A 22,922-nucleotide genomic window follows, 5' to 3' on the forward strand; every position below is an offset into this window, starting at 1 on the left:
AAAACAGGAAATTATAGGATAAAGTATTGTTTACTCCGACTGCTTACAGGATCCCAGTGATCAAAGAGTCTTGGGCAGACTCTGAGTGCTAGCTAAGGGCATTTAGCTGTTAAAACCACCTTAAGAACACTTCCTTTTATTTTGCACACACAAAAAATGTATCACTCTCTCTCTTCAATTTCTTTGATCAAACTTCATTGAAGCTCATCCAGCTGACAATGAAATCAACATTTGAAGGAAAATTATATATATCACTTTCATAATTGAAGAAGTATATGCAAGATGAAGATGGGGAAGTGAAATATGTGAGCAAATATGAAACATAAAGCATGAATTACAGTGTGGAAAAGAGTTCCTCAATGATTTTAGTTTTAATTATCTGGTGGTAATAATTTTTGATGCTCTGTGTTTATAGTAGATTTGTCAAAATAAAAATATCTATCAGACCTTACATATTATAAAGATCTAAGCATCCTTGACCCCACCTAAGATTTTTGACAATTTATTAAAATGTTAAAACATTACAACAAGCTAGATCAAAATGTTTCTGGTGTGTAATTGTTAGGAAAATATCTCACAAGATTTAGTGTCTTGCCCATTAAGAGTTCCTTTGCCTTGGGACCTTGAAAGTGGCTTATGTGAAATGCGTCCTGGACTTACTACTTTTACTAGTCTACATATAAACATACTGCAGAGCTACAGCCCAAAACATCTTATGTTGGTGGGGGGTTTCTTGTTATTTCTAGAAAATGAACAGTATTCATTGCTGACATCCCAGAATACATTTTTGACAAAATTAAAGGAAGAGTGCTGTACATTAGCCAAGAAACTGGAGCAAATCTGTCAGAAAAGCAGGTAGGTAATATTATACAATAATTTCAGAGCTCCATTTGCATGAATTCTGTAAGTTTTCCTTAAAAATAGCATTTCCACTATTTTATGATCTAATGGCAAAACTACATCTGTTGGTATGTTTTCTATGAAAATATTTTCTCTACATGGACATTTTCTTTATTGCCCATACAGAAACCTTGTTGTTTTTTCATGATTATGTTTACATACTTTTTGACTTTTTAATGTTTAGAATTGAAAACTATGGAATTTCAGAAAACAAAGATAGCAGTTATTCTAACAAAGGATGCAGATAAATCAGTCAAGCAGTTTTAAAATCTTGTGATGGTACGGTTAACAAATGTAACCTATTATCGCAGTTATCCATGAACACACAAAAGCTGTCTTTAGGTCAATGAGAATAGATGAAATGAGTATATGTAAAAAAGAAAATAGATGATACTATGAAATAAATAAAGCAAAATCACCCTTTTCTTCTCCTGAAAGTGCTTTATTTTAATAGAGGAGCCATCATTTATTTTGTAGGTACACTGCTCTTTAATAAATCCACTGATTTGGATCTTACTGATTTTTTCCTGCACATTTTCTATTTAGATTATGTCAATGAATAAATTATTTTATATTGTAAATTGTGAGAGGCCGGAGTTCTCTTCTCAGCTCTGACAGTACCTGTGTAACCTTGGACAAGTTTATTTGACCTTTTTGGACTGTGGTTTCCTCTTTAATAAATGAATGCTACTGGGCACAGTCACTTTGAACTGAACCATAAAAGGCAACATTCACATAAATTTTTACATGTCAAATATCACATTAAATGATGATCTAATGGAAAATATTCTGTATATCTTCTGCATTTTTTGAAACTCGGATCTACACAGAGCAAGCAATATGGCTGAACAAACAAACTAACGACTTAGGTATCTAATTCATAAGGAGTTTCTAGGAGGATCAGAGCATATCTGATCACTGAACCCTATCTTCAATTCTGAATCAACAATCTGCCTTAGCTTGTGGAATCCCCATCCCTGAATCTTTGAGGGAATCAGAGGACTTGGGAGTCTAGTTCTTTCTGCTCACAGGTAGGCAGATGCTTTTGTAAGCAACCAGAATGTTGTGGACCTTCTCCAACATGTGGACCTTCTTAGCAAATACTAATTAAATATCTTGTTTGGGTGTGAGGAGAGCACAGGGTGCCAAAATGCCAGATATTTTTTGGCAAGGTAAACCAAATGGTTTTGTCATGACAGAGACTTTCATAAAACATTAACAATAGCTTTTTCTAACCAGAAATATTTGATTTGCCTCACATAGATCCAAAAGCAAGTAATTTGTTACAAACAAATGAACCAGATTGTATAATTTAGGAAATAATGACTTTGACCTGCAGTTTAATAATATTGTATTATGTTTAAGATTGCTTTGTGAGTGATTATTGATTATTTTGTTCTCTAAGAGACGTAAGTAGGTAAAATGAAGCATATCAAAAAAGACAGAGGTTCTAGGTGCTTGGTATATATGATTTAATTCTTAACAACAGCCTGAGACAGGAATTACTATCTTTTTTACAGATAAGGAAACCAAAACTCTGAGTGTTTAAAAAACAGGTAAGTGGTAGAGCTAGAATTCTAACCTATCTTACTCTTGCTCCAAAGCCTATGATTTTTCTTACAATAATTATAATATTTGACATCTACTGTTAAAGCAAATCCAAGCCAAAGCCATTATGATTGGAAAGTTTGAGGAAGAAAAATTAATCTTTAAATTCTCATGCAAAAGTAGGCATATCTGGCATGTGAGGGTTAATCTGAGAGCCTGGCTTATTCTGTACCATGTGCCGCTAGACCCTCTTTTTCCTGCTGTGTGTCTATCAACTTACTGTATACTGCTCTAGTGAACTTGAACCTTGAACCTCAGCACCTCTCCAGCTCCTGACTGATCACCACTTGGTGGATTGAATGTGTTCCTTTATGTCTGACACGTAGATGGCACTCAATACATATTTATTGAATGAGTGAATGATGAACGGATGAAACAAACAGGCTTGGTGCTACACTTCACGTCCAGATCTGACTCTGATTCTAGCCTGTGATGATAGGCAATGTGCAGTAAAGAGCACTTTGGAATTCAGAAAGAACTAGGTTTAAATCTTACTCTGCCATTTAGCTACATAATCTTGAGTACATTGCTAATCTCTCCAAACCACAGCTTCCTCTTCTGTAAAAAAATTTCTAAAAAGTACTTTGCAGAATTGTTGCGGTAATTAGGAAAAAAATTATTTTTCATAGCACCATTTATGTGTAAATATATGTATTTGCACACAAATATATATATAAAGTACCTGACACAATGCTTGGCACATACACAGTAGATGTTATTGTTGTCATTAATGGCATTGTTTTAAGTGACTTGTAATTTGGATAGCACCTCACCGAGCTATTATTCTTTCCCAGAGGAGTCTGAGTGCCATTCTCTGACAGACATAAAGTCTGTACCACAGTGAAAATCTTTTAAAGGCAAAGAGGGATTGGGAAACTGTGGACCTGGTTGTGTTTCAGATCATACTCTGTTTTGTAAATCCAGAGAATTAAAGTAGGCACCTGCTATAACTTTACAAGTTGATTCAAAACTAAGGTCTAGGCAGGTAGTAAATACTCAATACATTTTAACTGTTATTATTTTTAAAACTTTTAAGGGCCCTTAAAACATTTTACCAGCTTAGAAAATGTGCACTTCATGTGGCTCATAAGAAAGTAGTGGATGGGATAAATTGTGATTTTAGGGTTTTTGTTTGTTTGTTTAATTTCTTACATCTCCAGTCTCATTTCTCTCAGGCTTCCTAGATGAAAGCTATGCCATTTTCACTGACTTATTCATGCGGAATTTTACATCCCATTTTAATGTTAACCTCTGCTTTGAAACTACCTATAAAACTTGAAATCATTTCTTAATCAAAAGAGCTCAGTGTTTCTTTTAAAATAAAAATTATAAACCAGGAGTGTGGCTTTGCACAACCTATACCAAATTTGGGGGAAAAAATTTCCCCTGTGGTTTTGAGGTAAGGAAAATCTTGGAGTTTTTTGAGCTTTCTAGCATTTTATCATTGTAGAAGCTCAGCCTCCCAAAGAATTATATAACCCATGTGAATACTTTTGGTACCGTTTTTCCTAAGGTATTACATGAACTTTTTCATGGAAGTAGGTATGTTTTCTTTTTTATTGATTAACAATTTAAAGCACTTTTTTTTTTTTTTTTGCCCTCTGTCCCTTGCTAGCAACATTTCTCTAAGAGTTTCATGTCATTCAAAATCTCATGCTGAACAAATGGATTCATACCATTGAAACTTGTAACTCGCAGATCTAGTCATTTGATTAAAGCCCATGCAGAGTCACCAGGGAAGCTGACAATCTGAGCTCGTCATTCCCATACACTCTTAACTCTTTGCTCCAGCCTCGTGCTAGACTGCTCTGTGAAAGTGTTTTGAAATGGTTCCTCTGTGTGTGTGTCTGTTGTTATGTGCTTTCTCCCCAAGTAGTCCGTAAGTCTCATTATGGCACTAACTACTGGTTCTTTTCTCTGGAAGCCCTCCACAGTGATTAGCACAGTACTTTCTGCACAGTGTGTATTTCACACTGCACACATAGCCGTGTATATAACTCCAGGGTTTGTGAATGACACATTCCATTTTAAAGCTAACATTGAATGGCCGATTCTATGCATTTTATATAGCTTGTTTTTGACCATCAGACAGGAGAATTAATTCCATTTGCTTTTAATTGGCACCAAGCAGACTTCTAGCTGATTTTAGTTGAAGCTCATATGAACTTTAGATACTCTTTCAACTGCATTCTTCAGTATCTGAGAGCTTATTACAGTTAGGGGTTTGTTTTGAGGGAGGTAAATGGAGATATTTAAATATCTTTGGTGTAACAGTGATTTTCCTTTATCAAAGTGAAGGAAGTGTTCCCTCTTCCTGGCACTTAGGTGAATCAGAGGTAAAATGTTTCATTGCGATCTGCAGTAGATCTAAAATCTGGCCTGGGGAAGAATGGGAAGGGTAGAGTAATGCTGGCTAGGAATAAACCTCTGCAAGCTGCAGAGGGAAGATAAGCATGTGCTGTGTTTTAGCCTCTCAACATTTGCAAGTTGTAAAGAACAGTATGTAGTACATAACCCGAGTCTATGTGGTTTTGCTTTCTTTTTTCTTTTTCATCATTGTCACTTTCTGGGTTGCTAGGCTTGTGGATTGATGTCTAACACTGCCCATTGTGTATTTGTGATTTGCGTTTTGTAATTAAGAGGAACAATGGGAGTCCACTGGGTCTCGTTGTATATAATGGTTGGTTTAATTTGTTTCACTTCTATCTTGTTAATTGTAAATTGATCATTAAGATTTGAATTCTAATCTGTCACCAGGGTTGTGAGTATTGAGGCTAGAGCAATGATCCTGGTTTTAATCACTGATGATGAGAAACAAATTTTATAATTTTGATACATATTGCAGTTCATATATTTTAACACTGTATTTTATGGTGTTATAAATATTGTTAAATGACTTTTAGTGTAGTTTTACTGTTTGGACTATAATGTATAAATTACATTACTGTTTTGGCAACAGTAGGTATCCAACTGTGTGAGTTTAATTGAAGTAAAGAATACACACCCGATTGAACTATTTTTTTTTTCCCTTGTATGCTTAGATGATGTTAGATTGGGTTATTCTACAAGAGGAGACTATGCCCTCTGCCAATTGTTACCAAAAAGTCAAACCAGAAATATAAAATATGAAAAATTAAAGTCTCATGTTCTCCCTTAATAAGCTATTATTGTAATCCTAACTATAGTTGTAAAATATTATTATATATTTCATGTAAATGCAATGACACAATATAGCCAGTATATTAAAATGCAGGAGGAAGTTCATGTTTCTGTAAAGCCAGATATTACCTAAATTTTCTCCTAAATGGATTAGAGTCAATTATCCTTTTTTATGACACTAGGATAATCATGCAACCAATGTAAACTCAAAACTGACATTGGAAACCTATAAGTTTACTCTTTGAACTTTGCAGACTACTGGTTCTATGAATATATCATGGGCTCTAGACAAATAAAGATGATGTCTATAAACCTCTACCATAATTTTATTGAAAAGTTGAAGTCAGAAGGCAAATTACCCTTGTAAACAAAGACATATATGTATACGCAAAGCAGAAAAGAAGATTGTTGCTGTAACAGCTGATAGTAATATGTCCTTATAAAATGCTATTTCTGTTTTTTTGTGATTATGTAACTAATACATCCTCAATTTGTTGAGGGAATTGGGAAAATACAAGGAAGAATTAAGGAGAAATTTTCCAGTGATATTAGCACCCAGAGTTAACTATTGTTGACTTTTGACATATTTCCTTTCATTTTCCATGTGCTTGTAACCGTGTATACAAACATAAACATACATTTATATCATGATTGAGATATGCTATATGTACAGTTTTTCATCCTGCTTTTTCACTTAATATCATCTAAGAAGCATTTTTCTACATCATTACATACTCTGGAAACAATTTCAACTGAGTAATTGTATGCATAATAATTCATTAGGCATTTAAAGTGTTTCCAATATTTAACTATTATGAATACTAGTGTAATAACTTTGTATATAATTCTGAATTTTTGATGATTCCCTTAGTAGAGTTGCCCAAAAGATACCTAAAAGATTGCGAACCTTTTCAGGACTACTAATTACTTTGCTGAAATTCTACACTAAATTCTGTTCATTATATGTAGCTATATCAGTATATTACATTAAAAAGAGGTGAGAGGCAGTATTGCTCAGTGAGTGGAACAACTCCATTAGAGTTGGACAGACCAACATTTGTATTTGGTCTCGACTGCTCACCATTTGGATGACCTTAGGCAAATCATTAAATCTCATATTTACCTCATAGAGAAAATGAAGTGAACACTTACCTTGTAGGATTAATTGAGATCATTAATGTAAAAGATGAATTCCATTATCTGACACACAGTAGGCATATGATAAATGAAAATAGTATTTGGTTTCATTATGCATTTCTTTGAATAATGGTGAAATTGAATATTTTACAAATATTTATTGACCATTTTAGTTTCTTCTATGAATTTTTTTTTCTTATCCTTTCTCCTTTTTTAAAAATGGGGGTAGGTGGGGTTAGAACTTTATTTATTGATGCCTTTAACCTCCATTTGTCTTAAGTTTTTTAATATATGTTTTCCCGGTTCTTTGCATTTGATTTAATTTTATTTTTTGTTTTAAATATAATACATGGCCATTGTAAAAATTCAGAAAATACCAAAAGGGAGAAATGAAGAAAAGAGACGTCATTCCTAATCCTACCACCTACAAATAATCAATATTAATATTTTGGTATACATAAATATTTTTGGAATTATAAAATGGAAACACATTAGCCATGCTGATTTTTCATATTTTTCCTTTCTTACCAATATGCCGTATTTTGGGTCAATAAAGAATGCAATAAATAACCACATTATCAGAAAAGCATCTTGATATTCCATTGTATAAGTAATATAATCCATCTCTTGTTGATAGATTTCTGGGTTATATTTTCAGGTATTCAGTTGAGGAGCAAGTTGCTTCTCAAAACAGTTCTCCAATGAACATTCTTGTGCAAACATATGAAATTTTTATGTGTATAAGTTTTATATTTTTATATTGTAAAATCTATTTTTTTTTTCCTTTGTGGTTTTTCTTTTAAAAAAAGTGCCCTTTTACCTGAGAACATGTATTCTTTTGTGTTTTTTCCTCATCTGGGTTAAGGATATTTTTTCTTCTTTTGAAATTTATTTTAATGCATGGTGTGATTGGAGATACTAATCTTGAAAGAGTACTAAATTAGCAATTTATTATAACTGCCTCTAAATTCTTTTATGTTGTATGTGATTTGAAAGCAGAAACATAGGTCATTATTAACTGATTTAAACTATTTCAAATACGGGTAAATTCTTACTAGGAGTAGCAAATGTAGTTTGCTCACTTGATCTGAGCTTGCAAATGAGATAATCCATGCCCTCATGTATATTCTAGTAAGAAAGATGAGGCATAAAGTACAATTCAAAGGAATAAATTTTAAACTAAAGTATGCATAAAGGCTCGAGGTAGTTTCAAAAAATGTGCTGACATATTGGGACTTGTGAGGTATTAATTAGGGCAAACTTCCTTTGAGATGACACAAATAAAATGAAAATGAAAGGAGGAATGAGGTAAACTAAAAATAAGATTTTGTTCCATGCATGTGAAGCAGTTTGGTCCTTGGGATGAATGACTTGTAAGATTTCCCTTAGCATATCCAAATCCTTTCTTGACCAGGAGTAAAAGGCTATTTTGCCTTAATGGAAGCACACTTTTTTGAAAGGAAATAATTCTCCTTCAAGAGTATTACTTAAAAATCATGCAAGAAGCCACCAGTCATAGTGTACTACTTATATTACAATGTGTAAGAGTTTTTAAACTTTCATTTCTAACTGATGCTGCAATTGGGCATGAGACATTGGTGGCAGATGGGTCAGTGGGTAATCATTTAGAATTAAAGCAAGAACAGTGAGACACTTTTTCTTGAATGGACATTTTTCTGGTTTGTAAATTTTGAGACTTGAGATTGTCATCTAAGACATTGAAGAGGTAGCCTGTTTCCGAGGGACATCAGCTGTCACCAAAGGAAATAAATATCTGTGACCCCAAATGAAACACGTGAAGACTGACGATTGGAGGAAGGGTGCCTGACTCTGTAGAGAGGAGGAAGATGAAACCTAAGTGTCTACAGAGGGGATATGTATATGCGAAGTAAGCTGATCTGCTCTCAGAATTCTGGTAAAATCTTGAAAGGCAAGGATGGAATATAGAGCTGAAACCAAAATTGACAATTCCACCTCAACTCTATGCAGCCAGGTGGCTCCCTATCTCTCTCCCACGTAGAAGACTAGGAATTTCTTCTCCAAAGAGATTAAACCAGCGCCTTGGGTTAGAATAGGAGCACTGAAGTTAAAATAGAGGGAGTAAGTGAAAGTCTACATTCTGAAAGGTGATATCCTCATCCCCCTTTTTTTCACCAGCTCCTCCACCGCCACAATCACGGTTATCCACAATAAGCAGGAAACTCGGGCATCCTTCTCTTGAGAAACAGAATGGCCATAGAGGAAAGAATTACTGATAACTGGTATCTGGGAATCTCCCACTGGAAAAGATGTCTTGCTGCTCAATCACTCTACACTAAAGCCCACTGATTTGGGGCCAGGGGGCAGGGGGAGAAGTGCACAAGTGCAAATGAATCATAGTACACTACTTAGAGAGCAAGGACCAATATTTATGTAGTCATTATAATGTAAAAACTGATAGTGATTTGACATGAAACTGTGAAAAACTAGTGATTACACTGACAAGATGGAGATGGAGGAAAGATAGGGGCATATAAAAGAGTTTAATCTTCACCTACTTATAGTAAATCATTAGAAATTTTTTAATTGATGAAACAAGAGATACTGGTATAAGCATATTTTGAAATATAGAGGTAAATACCAGAAGAAATAGCTTAAAAAAAAAATCGAAAGTATTTATTGGTGCTCAGCTGGATTGGAGATCAGGGACAGAGGACTGCTGTTTTTCTTTATTATGCCTTTTGGTACTATTTGGTTTTAACTATGTGCCATTAAATGAGCTATATTAATTAAGAGAAACAACTCTATGTTATAGAAATTAGGCCTGGGGTTATTCCTTTAACAGCATGGTGGCTGGCCTATAATAGCCACTCAGTAAATATTTGTTGTAGGTATGATGTTCTTTAAAAACAAGAAAGATTTGATCATTATCATTTTTGTCTTTTTCCTTGGAGAAGCCATCTCTACTAAAGTAAGTCGTTATTCATTTATCTAATGCTTGAGTGCCTGCAATGTGTATATTCCTCTAATAGGCATATTGCAATTTCTGAAATCTTTTATGTAAAATAACTTTTGTTTACACTCTTATGCTTAAGCATAGCATTTAGGATAATGTTAACATTATACAATAAAAATATGCTCTGGTAATAAAAGCCTTTAACATCTATCATTTCTGTGTTCTCACCTCTCCAGATCTGAAATAGCTCAGCTCAGTCAAGAAAAAAGGTATACGTATGACAAACTGGAAAAGTTACAGAAAAGAAATGATGAATTGGAGGAGCAGTGTGTCCAACATGGGAAAGTACATGAGACAATGAAGCAAAGGTAATAAAGTTTTAGTAATCAACAGATGTACCACATATTGAATGCATTTGATTCATAAACCAAATGGAAATTTCCATGGAATAAATAGAATTCAAGATTATTGTGCTACTCAAGGGACATATTCAAAATCTTAATGATTTTAATTTATGTATTTATGCTCCCTCAGCTTAGGTTGTTCTTACCATAAGCAGAGAGGAGAGCATGTCCTGTCTTTACTCTTTTCTAAAGACACAGAATCAGACTTAATATAGAATATTGTAGGTTTAAGTTGCTAATATTGTAGTATGGAGGAATTTTGAAGCTTCTCTCCTAGAAATTAGGTTTTATATGCTTTTTGTAAGATAAAATATGTACTAGGCCTAAAGATATTAAATATCTTATCATAGGGTGCATTGATAGTATTGCTAGAGCCAGGATATGACTCCAAACTCTTTGCTTCTTTGTAGTGGTGGTGTTACTTTGAGCAGGTCACTTAAGCTCTCTGAGTGTCAGTTTCTTCATCTTTATATTGGGGCTAATAATGTTGCAGGTTGGCATAAAGATAAGATATATGTAAAACACCTGACTCATAATAGCCGTCTAATGAATTACACCAGTGATCATCCTCTCGTTTTGTAGAAGAGGAAACTCAGGCTCACAAATATATGTTTGTATACTGCTTTAGAGTTTACAAAATGCACTCACACATATTATCTATGTACTGCAAGACAAACCTGTGAAGTATCTCTTATTATCATTTCCAGATGGGAAACTGTGGCTCAGAAAGATCAGCTTGCCAAATGAAGTTCAGATAGAAAATTAATGATTTATTCATTCAACAGATATTTATTGATTGCTACAATGTGCCACACTCTCTACCATGTGCTAGGATAATAGATATGGTTCCCCTCAAATGGAGCTTATATCCTTATGAATATTAACAAATATCTATTTAATTACAATAATGATTAGTGCTGTGAGAAGAAATGTACTTGGTTTTACAAGCACATTAAATAAGGGGACTTATCCTGACCAGTAAACCTTCAATGAGTCTGTAAGTGAGGGGAGAGGAATTATTAGCCATTTACAATAGGAGTTTGTAAATTGCAGCCCAGCCTACGACCCATTTTGTAAGGTCCAGAAACATACCCTGGCTCGTTCATTTACATATTGCCTATGGCAGCTTTTGTGGTACAACAAAGACAGTTGAGTAGTTGTGACAGAGACCATATGTGGCCTCTTGCCCACAAAACCTAAAATATTTATCTGGCCCTTTCCAAAAAAAGTTTGTTGACTCCTGTTCTAGAGAAAGAAACAACAAAATCGAAGGGTCTTTGTGGTTAATATAAAGAATAAGGAAAAGAATGGTGTGTAGTGTGAGGCTGGAAGGATAGGCCAGGGCCAGGCCTGAATGCAGGGTCTTTAATTTTTTATTATGGACTTTTATTTTATCCTTTAACTAATGGGAAGAAATGAAAAGACATTTTAAAAACAGAGGAAAATGATGTGATAAGATTTGCATTTTAAAAATAGCATTCTAGCTCCAGAATAGATAATGGGTTCAAGCAGAGCAATAATATTTACACAAGACCCAATCAGGAAGCTACCGAAGTAGTCTAGTAAATTGATGATGGTGGTGTGGACTGAAGTGATGGTAATGGTGATAGAAAGATGTAAACAGATTGGTGAAATATAAAGGAAGTAGACTCAACAGGACATAGTAATTGATTGGATATGTAGGGTAGAGAAGAGGAACATGTCAAGGATGACACCTGCATTTCTGGTGTGAGCAATGGGTGGATAGTGATGTTTCTTATTGAGGTTTAGATAACACTCAAATAGAAGCAGGTTTGTGATCAAGGGTTTGGTATAAGACCTAGCGTTCAGTTTGGCCACACTGAATTTAATATCCAAATGGACTGTACAAATGCAATTGACATAGGGACTAAGCTAAGGAGATAGAAATCTCATAAGCGTTCGTTTATGGCGGATACTTAAAACCTCGGGAGTAAATGAGGACACCTAGAGGAAAAAGTAGAGTAAGAAAGAAAGAAAAATGTTGGTGCGCTTTAGGATTAAGAAACAGCAGAGGTTGGTAAACACTGAGACCCATTAATCTGAGAAATAAGTGGAAACTGGAAGAGCATGTTATCATGCCTGCTGAGGGATGGGAATATGTAGGAAAGAGGAAGCCATTACCAGGTGTTGCTGAGTGATTCAGCAAGACCGCAAAGTATCTGTTACACCTAATGACGTAGATATTATTGGTTACATTGGCAAAAATATTTTTAGAATAGTGGATGCAGAAATCAGATTAGAGTGGATTGAAAAGTTAATGTGAGTTGAAAACCAAAATAGCAAATTTAGACCACTTTTTCGTGAGATTTGGCTGTAAGGAAAAACGGGGAAGAGACTAACCAGCTGGTGTTGGGAGGATGTATTTGGAGAGGGATTTCTGGACAGGAATTTTTGTTTTAAGTTGAAATAGAAGTGAATGTATTAATGTTGATTGTAAAGATCCAGTCAAGTTGTGTTTCCCACCTGGTTGTTTGTGATCCCTGGCGTCCACAAAGGTTGTCCAGGGAATTTGTATTGTTGATAGTAATGACATCTTTTTTCAATTTCTATTTTAAAATAATGAATATTCATTCATAAACTACCCCTCTAGAAACCAGAATGATATGGGAACCCCCCAGTACATACAGAGTGAACAAGCCCAGAGCCCAGGAGATCCACTCAGCGCTCTCCTGCCCTCTCCTATACTCTTGGCATGTATGATGTCACCACCCACTGGCAAACCTAGTTGTTTTGTCAGTCATTCACTTTTACACCTTTTTCTTTCTTATAAAATATATTGGTTAACTTACGTACATAAAAACCGTTGTCTAAAAATATGAAGCAGTTGAAATGTGCAAATTAACGAGTTTAAAATTGATAATACTCCTATGAACTAGGTTTAAGATGATCTTTACCAAATCTGTAAATTCTACTTTTATAATAGAAATTTTAATTCTTCAAAAACCAGTGTTAAAAAGAGGAAATATAGTGATGCTTTTATCTAATTTGGGGGGAAATGAGACTGTGCACCATTTTCAGAGAAGTGCTTGAAAATAGAAGCCTGAAATCTTAAACCTTTGTTTCATCATTTAGAAACGAAACTAGAGAACTATCAAAGTAGCAATTGGATCTTATGGTCAAAATACAAGAATTCCAAAAAATATCATGGAGCTATTTTTGTTTATTTTTGGTTCTATAACATGGATTTAATTTCAAATCTATAGTTTAGTACACGTTAAATTAAATTTATGCTGATTTCAAGTAAAATGATTTTGCTTAAAAATCCCCTCTTTATCATATATCTTGAAAATTATGAAGCAATTTGATAAATTCCTAAGGAGGTTTATAACACTGTTTGTTTCTGTGAAGAGGATTTGAGAGTCAAAAGAAGTTTGGAGATGGTGAGGTAGATGAGGAGGTGATACTATAAGGTTTCAGAGAATGGTGGAGGGTTGGGACTCCATTGGAGACTAATGCATTGAGCTGGGATTGGTCTCTGACTGGGAAGGGTCACTTCCTCCATTGCATCATCTGCTTCGCTTCCCTCCCCTGCTCCCACAGCAGTTTGCTATGTAGAGGCACTTCTTGGGTGATGTGCTCCCTGGAAATCTGTGCTATTTAAATAACTTACAACATACTCTTAAAAGCAAATTAACAGAATTGCTGCATGATTTTAGGTTTAATTATCATTATTTTACAATATAAAATTATGTTCTTTTTATGAAGAAAATGGGAAGTGATTCATATGTTGCTAGGAGAGAAGTTTATTGCAATTTATTTATTTTGAAATTTTTCTTTATTATCACTAAATTTTTTTCACTAGAAATGTGTGGGTTAGGTAAGCTGCTTCCCCTAAAGGGGCTAAGGACAAAAAATCTGAATACTGTCAAGAGGAAAGGAAGAAGCAAGGAAAGCCAGGAACAGCTTTGAAATGTTGATCTTTTTCCCCTAAAATTATACCATTTAGAAGCCAGTTGGGGTTCCTAAGCAATCGCTTTACTATTCAGTTACTCTGGGCATTATTGATAAATTCCTTAGAGAAATGGAAGTCATGGTTTGACTATACTTGATTGTGAAGACATGAAATTAAATTGCTTTGTCTCCCAATAACAGTAGAAATCTGCCACCCTGTAAGAGATAGAGCTTTGACCTGGTAATGGATAATAAGTTATTTAAAGCAGACTGTGCAGTTACCATAGATGGAATAAAGCGGGTGCTATTACAACTGATCACCTGGAAAAAGGTTAGATGGGATAGAAACCCAACAAAAGAGAGTTAGGAAAATGCCAAAGAGCTTCTGAAGTAATTCACACTTTGCTTAGGATAGGTCCAATATCCAGGAAAAGGAAAAAGACTCAGTTTTATTTATTCATCAAATATTCATTCAGTGCTTATTACAGTTAATTCTCATTGTTTCCAGTAGTTATGCTTTATAAATTTGATGCAAACACTGAATTAGAAAATACTGAACCATTGCTCCTAGGAGAAATAAAGGGCTAGATTCCTGCCAGCCTCTGGTTACATTTTCATCAATCAATCAATACATAACCTTGTTTAATGTGTGTTTCTGTTTAAAGAGACCTTATTTAACATATATTGTTGATTCATTAACATTGAACTCATGGCCAACAGCTCTGTAACTCATGCCTGAGTGAAACTTATCTAACACGTTTTCCTCTGTAAAGCACATCTCAGCCTTAGGTTTACAAACTCCAGATAGCACTTTGGTACTATGCTTGTGGACCATTTTAAATGGCAAAATCACAAAAGGAAAAAAAAAACATGACACTAAATACAACTCCAGAAGAACACTTGTTTACAGTATGAGCACTGAAACAAGGAGGTGGAGCATCGTGTCTACAAACGGCTGCAAAAGCACCATGAGTATTAATTTGGGGTTACAAATAGGTTTTAGCAAGTAGGCAAATCTACAAATACAGAATTTGCAAATAATGAGGATCGACTGTATATGACACTGTTATGCTTGGGATATATCACTGGACAAGCAGGCAGACATCCCTGCAAGCTATCTTCAGGTTAAAATGCTGTTTTTAAAACCTAGAACTGAAATTATAGAGGCAGTTTGCAGAGTGGTTAAGAGCATGCACCCTAGAACCATGTTCTTTGGGTTTTTCTGGCTTTGCTACCTTCTAACCTCTCCTCACTTACTCACTTTCCTCATTCACAAAATACTCTTTTGTAGGGTTGTAAGGATTGCCTAAATACTCCATGAAAAGTCTTGAGAGCAGTGCCTGGCACAGAGTTGCTGTTCAACAAATTTCATACTATTGCTAATTAGTTCAATTTCCTTCATTCAACAAGTTCTTCCAGGCCCTTAATATACTCCAGTGTCCATTCACGATTCTGGAGATGCAACAGGAACTTTAGAAGGCTTATAATCATTTAGGAAGATAGTTTATCTGCATTATGGGTTAAATTTGCTCTTGTAAGCCCATGCCATTTTTATATAATGTTATTTCCAAGGAAAAGTGTCTTCTGGATTTTCAACAACTGATTTATGGAATAATATTTTGGACCATAATTTTGAATATGCCTGTGATGCTGTTTGTGAGTATGTGACTGTGTGTGTTTGTGTCTCCTACTCAGCTGTGAAAATTTTCAATGTGCGTCCTAAACCAAAGTTGAAGAGGGATATCTTTTCCTAGCTGTTTAAAAGAAAAACAAAAAAACTAAAAAACAAAATTATATTTTCAGCATAGTTGGGAGTGAGGAGTACTCTCTTTTAAATCCCAATTGTACTTTCATCCATTAGCTCTTTTCTTAGAAACAGAGGGAGGAAAAAAGGCTAATGGAATTTAAGTTTCATGCCTGGGGTTGAGGGGGGTGCGGGGGGTGGATTTACAACATTTAAAAATTTTAAAGGAAAAAACGTTAAGAGCATAAGATGCCAAGAAATAACTTTTGGAGGCAAAAATTCTGACAAACCATCTATAACCAAACAATTTTAGTATTCTTATACGGTTTATTACAGTAAGTTTGCTTTTCCTACTATTAAGTCTGGATAATAAAACAACTTAATTTAAAAATTGCTAAGCATGCATTAGAACTGTACGAAGAACCATGAGCCTATGAGCACTGAACATCTATCTTAGACAGGGTTTCTGCTAAAAACTGAGTTGGTAAATTTCTGTTCTTTTTATATTAGAGGACAAAAAGTGTATTTCTGTGCTTCAAATCCATAAAAAATTTCTTCCAATGTAAATTTCTTTCAGTTGGGGCACTCTTTAAAGTTAAATTTTTCTGATTTTGTCTTTCAATAAGGTTGAGACTTTCTGATTACCATTTTCAATATCCTACCCCTTATAGTTAAAATTAATTTTAGTGTTTCTAAATTAAATAGGGTAAATCTTTCATTTCTGAAGTCATGTGCGTTGCTTTTCCTTAGACTTTCTATAATTTTAAACATTATGTAATTTGTTTTCCCTAAACTAGATTGCCAGCCTGTGCTCTATTTTTGTGTCTTCTAGCTTACTAATATATCCCTACATTTATTAACATGTATTAAACATTGAGTAGACATAAGCAAAAAGACACAGTCTCTACCTTCAAGGAGCTTCCAATCCAGAGGTGGAAGCAGACGGTAATCATCAGATATAATATTCTATGATAAGAGTAACCCCAGGTACTTTGAGGGCACATCAGACTGAACCTCACTCAGGTTTTGGGGTACAGGGTGCAGTTCCTTAGAAAAGTAATACCAAACTGAATCTGGAACATAGGTAAAAAATACTGTTAACAGAGAAAAGAAATGCATGATTGAAGGTCTTGGGGGCAAGGAGAACATGTTCTCTTCAGAAACCAATGCTATGATTTTAAAATATAAAGGGAGGAGGCGGGGCAAGATGGCGGACTGGTGAGCTGTATGTTTTAGTTACTCCTCCAGGAAAGTAGGTAGAAAGCCAGGAACTGCGTGGACTGGACACCACAAAGCAATCTGACTTTGGGCATACTTCATACAACACTCATGAAAATGTGGAACTGCTGAGATCAGTGAAATCTGTAAGTTTTTGTGGCCAGGGGACCCACACCCCTCCCTGCCAGGCTCAGTCCCGTGGGAGGAGGGGCTGTCAGCTCCGGGAAGGAGAAGGGAGAACTGCAGTGGCAGCCCTTATCGGAAACTCTACTGATCTACTGATCTACTGATCTACTGATCTACTGATCCAAACTCCAACCATAGATAGACTGAGACCAGACACCAGAGCATCTGAGAGCAGCCAGCCCAGCAGAGAGGAGACAGGCATAGAAAAAAACAACACGAAAAACTCCAAAATAAAAGCGGAGGATTTTTGGAGTTCTGGTGAACATAGAAAGGGGAAGGGCAGAGCTCAGGCCCTGAGGCTCATATGCAAATCCCGAAGAAAAGCTGATCTCTCAGCCCTGTGGACCTTTCCTTAATGGCCCTAATTGCTTTGTCTCTTAGCATTTCAATAACCCATTAGATCTCTGAGGAGGACCCTTTTTTTTTTTTCTTTTTTAATCCTTTTTACTTTTTCTAAAACAATTACTCTAAGAAGCCCAATACAGAAAGCTTCAAAGACTTGCAATTTTGGCAGGTCAAGACAAGAGCAGAACTAAGAGAGCTCTGAGACAAAAGGCAATAATGCAGTGGCTGAGAAAATTAACTAAACACCACAACTTCCCAAGAAAAGGGGGGTGTCCGCTCACAGCCATCATCCTGATGGACAGGAAACACTCCTGCCCATCACCAGCCCCATAGCCCAGAGCTGCCCGAGACAACCCAGTGTGACGGAAGTGCTTCAAATAACAGGCACACACCACAAAACTGAGCGTGGACATTAGCCTTCCCTGCAACCTCAGCTGATTGTCCCAGAGTTGGGAAGGTGGAGCAGTGTGAATTAACAAAGCCCCATTCAGCCATCATTTCAGCAGACTGGGAGCCTCCCCACACAGCCCAGAAGCCCAGAACTGCCCTGGGGGGACGGCACTCACCTGTGACATAGCACAGTCCTCCCTCAACAGAGGACCAGGGGGTGCACAGCCTGGAAGAGGGGCCCACTTGCAAGTCTCAGGAGCCAAACGCCAATACCAAGGACTTGTGGGTCAGTGGCAGAGACAAACTGTGGCAGGACTGAACTGAAGGATTAGACTATTGCAGGAGCTTTAAGACTCTAGGATCACCAGGGAGATTTGATTGTTAGAGCCACCCCCCCCTCCCTGACTGCCCAGAAACACGCCCCATATACAGGGCGGGCAACACCAACTACACACGCAAGCTTCGTACACCAATTGGACCCCACAAGGCTCCCTCCCCCACTCACCAAAAAGGCTAAGCAGGGGAGAACTGGCTTGTGGAGAACAGGTGGCTCGTGGACGCCACCTGCTGGTTAGTTAGAGGAAGTGTACTCCACGAAGCTGTAAATCTGATAAATTAGAGATAAGGACTTCAATCGGTCTACAAATCCTAAAAGAACCCTATCAAGTTCAGGAAATGCCAAGGGGCTAAAAACAACAGAAAATTATAAAGCATATGAAAAAACCAGACGATATGGATAACCCAAGCCCAAGCACCCAAATCAAAAGACCAGAAGAGACACAGCACCTAGAGCAGCTACTCAAAGAACTAAAGATGAACAATGAGACCATAGAACGGGATACAAAAGATATCAAGAAGACCCTAGAAGAGCATAAAGAAGACATTGCAAGACTAAATAAAAAAATGGATGATCTTATGGAAATTAAAGAAACTGTTGACCAAATTAAAAAGATTCTGGACACTCATAGTACAAGACTAGAGGAAGTTGAACAACGAATCAGTGACCTGGAAGATGACAGAATGGCAAATGAAAGCATAAAAGAAAGAATGGGGAAAAAAATGGAAAAAATCGAAACGGACCTCAGGGATATGATAGATAATATAAAACGTCCGAATATAAGACTCATTGGTGTCCCAGAAGGGGAAGAAAAGGGTAAAGGTCTAGCAAGAGTATTCAAAGAAATTGTTGGGGAAAACTTCCCAAATCTTCTAAACAACATAAATACACAAATCATAAATGCTCAGCGAACTCCAAATAGAATAAATCCAAATAAACCCACTCCGAGACATATCCTGATCACACTGTCAAACACGGAAGAGAAGGAGCAAGTTCTGAAAGCAGCAAGAGAAAAACAATTCACCACATACAAAGGAAACAGCATAAGACTAAGTAGTGACTACTCAGCAGCCACCATGGAGGCGAGAAGGCAGTGGCACGATATATTTAAAATTCTGAGTGAGAAAAATTTCCAACCAAGAATACTTCATCCAGCAAAGCTCTCCTTCAAATTTGAGGGAGAGCTTAAATTTTTCACAGACAAACAAATGCTGAGAGAATTTGCTAACAAGAGACCTGCCCTACTGGAGTTACTAAAGGGAGCCCTACAGACAGAGAAACAAAGAAAGGACAGAGATACTTGGAGAAAGGTTCAGTACTAAAGAGATTCGGTATGGGTACAATAAAGGATATTAATAGAGAGAGGGGAAAAATATGACAAAAATAAACCAAAGGATAAGATGGCTGATTCAAGAAATGCCTTCACAGTTATAACATTTAATATAAAAGGATTAAACTCCCCAATTAAAAGATATAGATTCGCAGAATGGATCAAAAAAAATGAACCGTCAACATGTTGCATACAAGAGACTCATCTTAGACACAGGGACACAAAGAAACTGAAAGTGAAAGGATGGAAAAAAATATTTCATGCAAGCTACAGCCAAAAGAAAGCAGGTGTAGCAATATTAATTTCAGATAAAATAGACTTTAAATGCAGGGATGTTTTGAGAGACAAAGAAGGCCACTACATACTAATAAAAGGGGCAATTCAACAAGAAGAAGTAACAATCGTAAATGTCTATGCACCCAATCAAGGTGCCACAAAATACATGAGAGAAACACTGGCAAAACTAAAGGAAGCAATTGATGTTTCCACAATAATTGTGGGAGACTTCAACACATCACTCTCTCCTATAGATAGATCAACCAGACAGAAGACCAATAAGGATATTGAAAACTTAAACAATCTGATAAATGAATTAGATTTAACAGACATATACAGGACATTACATCCCAAATCACCAGGATACACATACTTTTCTAGTGCTCACGGAACTTTCTCCAGAATAGATCATATGCTGGGACATAAAACAAGCCTCAATAAATTTAAAAAGATTGAAATTATTCAAAGCACATTCCCTGACCACAATGGAATACAATTAGAAGTCAGTAACCATCAGAGACTTAGAAAATTCACAAATCCTTGGAGGTTAAACACACTCCTAAACAATCAGTGTGTTAAAGAAGAAATAGCAAGAGAAATTGCTAAATATAGAGAGACGAATGAAAATGAGAACACAACATACCAAAACCTATGGGATGCAGCAAAAGCAGTGCTGAGGGGGAAATTTATAGCACTAAACGCATATATTGAAAAGGAAGAAAGAGCCAAAATCAAAGAACTAATGGATCAACTGAAGAACCTAGAAGATGAACAGCAAACCAATCCTAAATCAAGTAGAAGAAAAGAGATAACAAGGATTAAAGCAGAAATAAATGACATAGAGCACAAAAAAACAATAGAGAGGACAAATATCACCAAAAGTTGGTTCTTTGAGAAGTTCAACAAGATTGACAAGCCCCTAGCTAGACTAACAAAATCAAAAAGAGAGAAGACCCATATAAACAAAATAATGAATGAAAAAGGTGACATAACTGCAGATCCTGAAGAAATTAAAAAAATTATAAGAGGATATTATGAACAACTGTATGGCAACAAACTGGATAATGTAGAGGAAATGGACAATTTCCTGGAAACATATGAACAACGTAGACTGACTAGAGAAGAAATAGAAGACCTCAACCAACCCATCACAAGCAAAGAGATCCAATCAGTCATCAAAAATCTTCCCACAAATAAATGCCCAGGGCCAGATGGCTTCACAGGGGAATTCTACCAAACTTTCCAGAAGGAACTGACACCAATCTTACTCAAACTCTTTCAAAACATTGAAGAAAATGGAACACTTTTATGAAGCTAACATCAATCTAATACCAAAACCAGGCAAAGATGCTACAAAAAAGGAAAACTACCGGCCAATCTCCCTAATGAATATAGATGCAGAAATCCTCAACAAAATACTTGCAAATCGAATCCAAAGACACATTAAAAAAATCATACACCATGACCAAGTGGGGTTCATTCCAGGCATGCAAGGATGGTTCAACATAAGAAAATCAATCAGTGTATTACAACACATTAACAAGTCAAAAGGGAAAAATCAAATGATCATCTCAATAGATGCTGAAAAAGCATCTGACAAAATCCAACATCCATTTTTGATAAAAACACTTCAAAAGGTAGGAATTGAAGGAAACTTCCTCAACATGATAAAGAGCATATATGAAAAACCCACAGCCAGCATAGTACTCAATGGTGAGAGACTGAAAGCCTTCCCTCTAAGATCAGGAACAAGACAAGGATGCCTGCTGTCACCACTTAGTTATTCAACATTGTGCTGGAAGTGCTAGCCAGGGCAATCCGGCAAGACAAAGAAATAAAAGGCATCCAAATTAAAAAAGAAGAAGTAAAACTGTCATTGTTTGCAGACGATATGATCTTATATCTAGAAAACCCTGAGAAATCGACGATACAGCTACTAGAGCTAATAAACAAATTTAGCAAAGTAGTGGGATACAAGATTAATGCACATAAGTCAGTAATGTTTGTATATGCTAGAAATGAACAAACTGAAGACACACTCAAGAAAAAGATACCATTTTCAATAGCAACTAAAAAAATCAAGTACCTAGGAATAAACTTAACCAAAGATGTAAAAGACATATACAAAGAAAACTACATAACTCTACTAAAAGAAATAGAAGGGGACCTTAAAAGATGGAAAAATATTCCATGTTCATGGATAGGAAGGCTAAATGTCATTAAGATGTCAATTCTACCCAAACTCATCTACAGATTCAATGCAATCCCAATCAAAATTCCAACAACCTACTTTGCAGACTTGGAAAAGCTAGTTATCAAATTTATTTGGAAAGGGAAGATGCCTCGAATTGCTAAAGACACTCTAAAAAAGAAAAACGAAGTGGGAGGACTTACACTGCCTGACTTTGAAGCTTATTATAAAGCCGCAGTTGTCAAAACAGCATGGTACTGGCACAAAGATAGATATATAGATCAATGGAATCGAATTGAGAATTCAGAGATAGACCCTCAGATCTATGGCCGACTGATCTTTGATAAGGCCCCCAAAGTCACTGAACTGAGTCATAATGGTCTTTTCAAGAAATGGGGCTGGGAGAGTTGGATATCCATATCCAAAAGAATGAAAGAGGACCCCTACCTCACCCCCTATACAAAAATTAACTCAAAATGGATGAAAGATCTCAATATAAAAGAAAGTACCATAAAACTCCTAGAAGATAATGTAGGAAAACATCTTCAAGACCTTGTATTAGGCGGCCACTTCCTAGACTTCACACCCAAAGCACAAGCAACAAAAGGAAAAATAGATAAATGGGAACTCCTCAAGCTTAGAAGTTTCTGCACCTCAAAGGAATTTCTCAAAAAGGTAAAGAGGCAGCCAACTCAATGGGAAAAAATTTTTGGAAACCATGTATCTGACAAAAGACTGATATCTTGCATATATAAAGAAATCCTACAACTCAATGACAATAGTACAGACAGCCCAATTATAAAATGGGCAAAAGATATGAAAAGACAGTTCTCTGAAGAGGAAATACAAA

The 22,922-nt window shown here is 36.0% G+C and overlaps 1 protein-coding gene across 14 annotated transcripts in view; it reads left to right on the top strand.

Annotated features, from left to right (window-relative positions):
* Window positions 1–22,922, top strand: part of SDCCAG8 (SHH signaling and ciliogenesis regulator SDCCAG8) — a 288,104-nt gene that overhangs the window by 203,511 nt on the left and 61,671 nt on the right. For 13 of the 14 annotated variants that reach the window (XR_005214623.1, XR_005214625.1, XR_005214622.1 and 10 more), the window contains exons 15-16: window positions 747–855; window positions 9,976–10,107. Coding sequence is in view for 5 of the 14 variants with exons in the window: in XM_037822222.1 (XP_037678150.1) it covers window positions 747–855; window positions 9,976–10,107 (241 nt within the window). In the remaining 9 variants the exon portion in view is untranslated. Of the gene's footprint in view, window positions 1–746; window positions 856–2,420; window positions 2,457–9,975; window positions 10,109–22,922 lie in introns of those variants that run through there. The other variant, XM_037822256.1, reaches the window with a different exon arrangement.

The sequence above is a fragment of the Choloepus didactylus genome, chromosome 2, assembly GCF_015220235.1.
Source record: "Choloepus didactylus isolate mChoDid1 chromosome 2, mChoDid1.pri, whole genome shotgun sequence".
Lineage (NCBI taxonomy): Eukaryota > Metazoa > Chordata > Mammalia > Pilosa > Megalonychidae > Choloepus > Choloepus didactylus.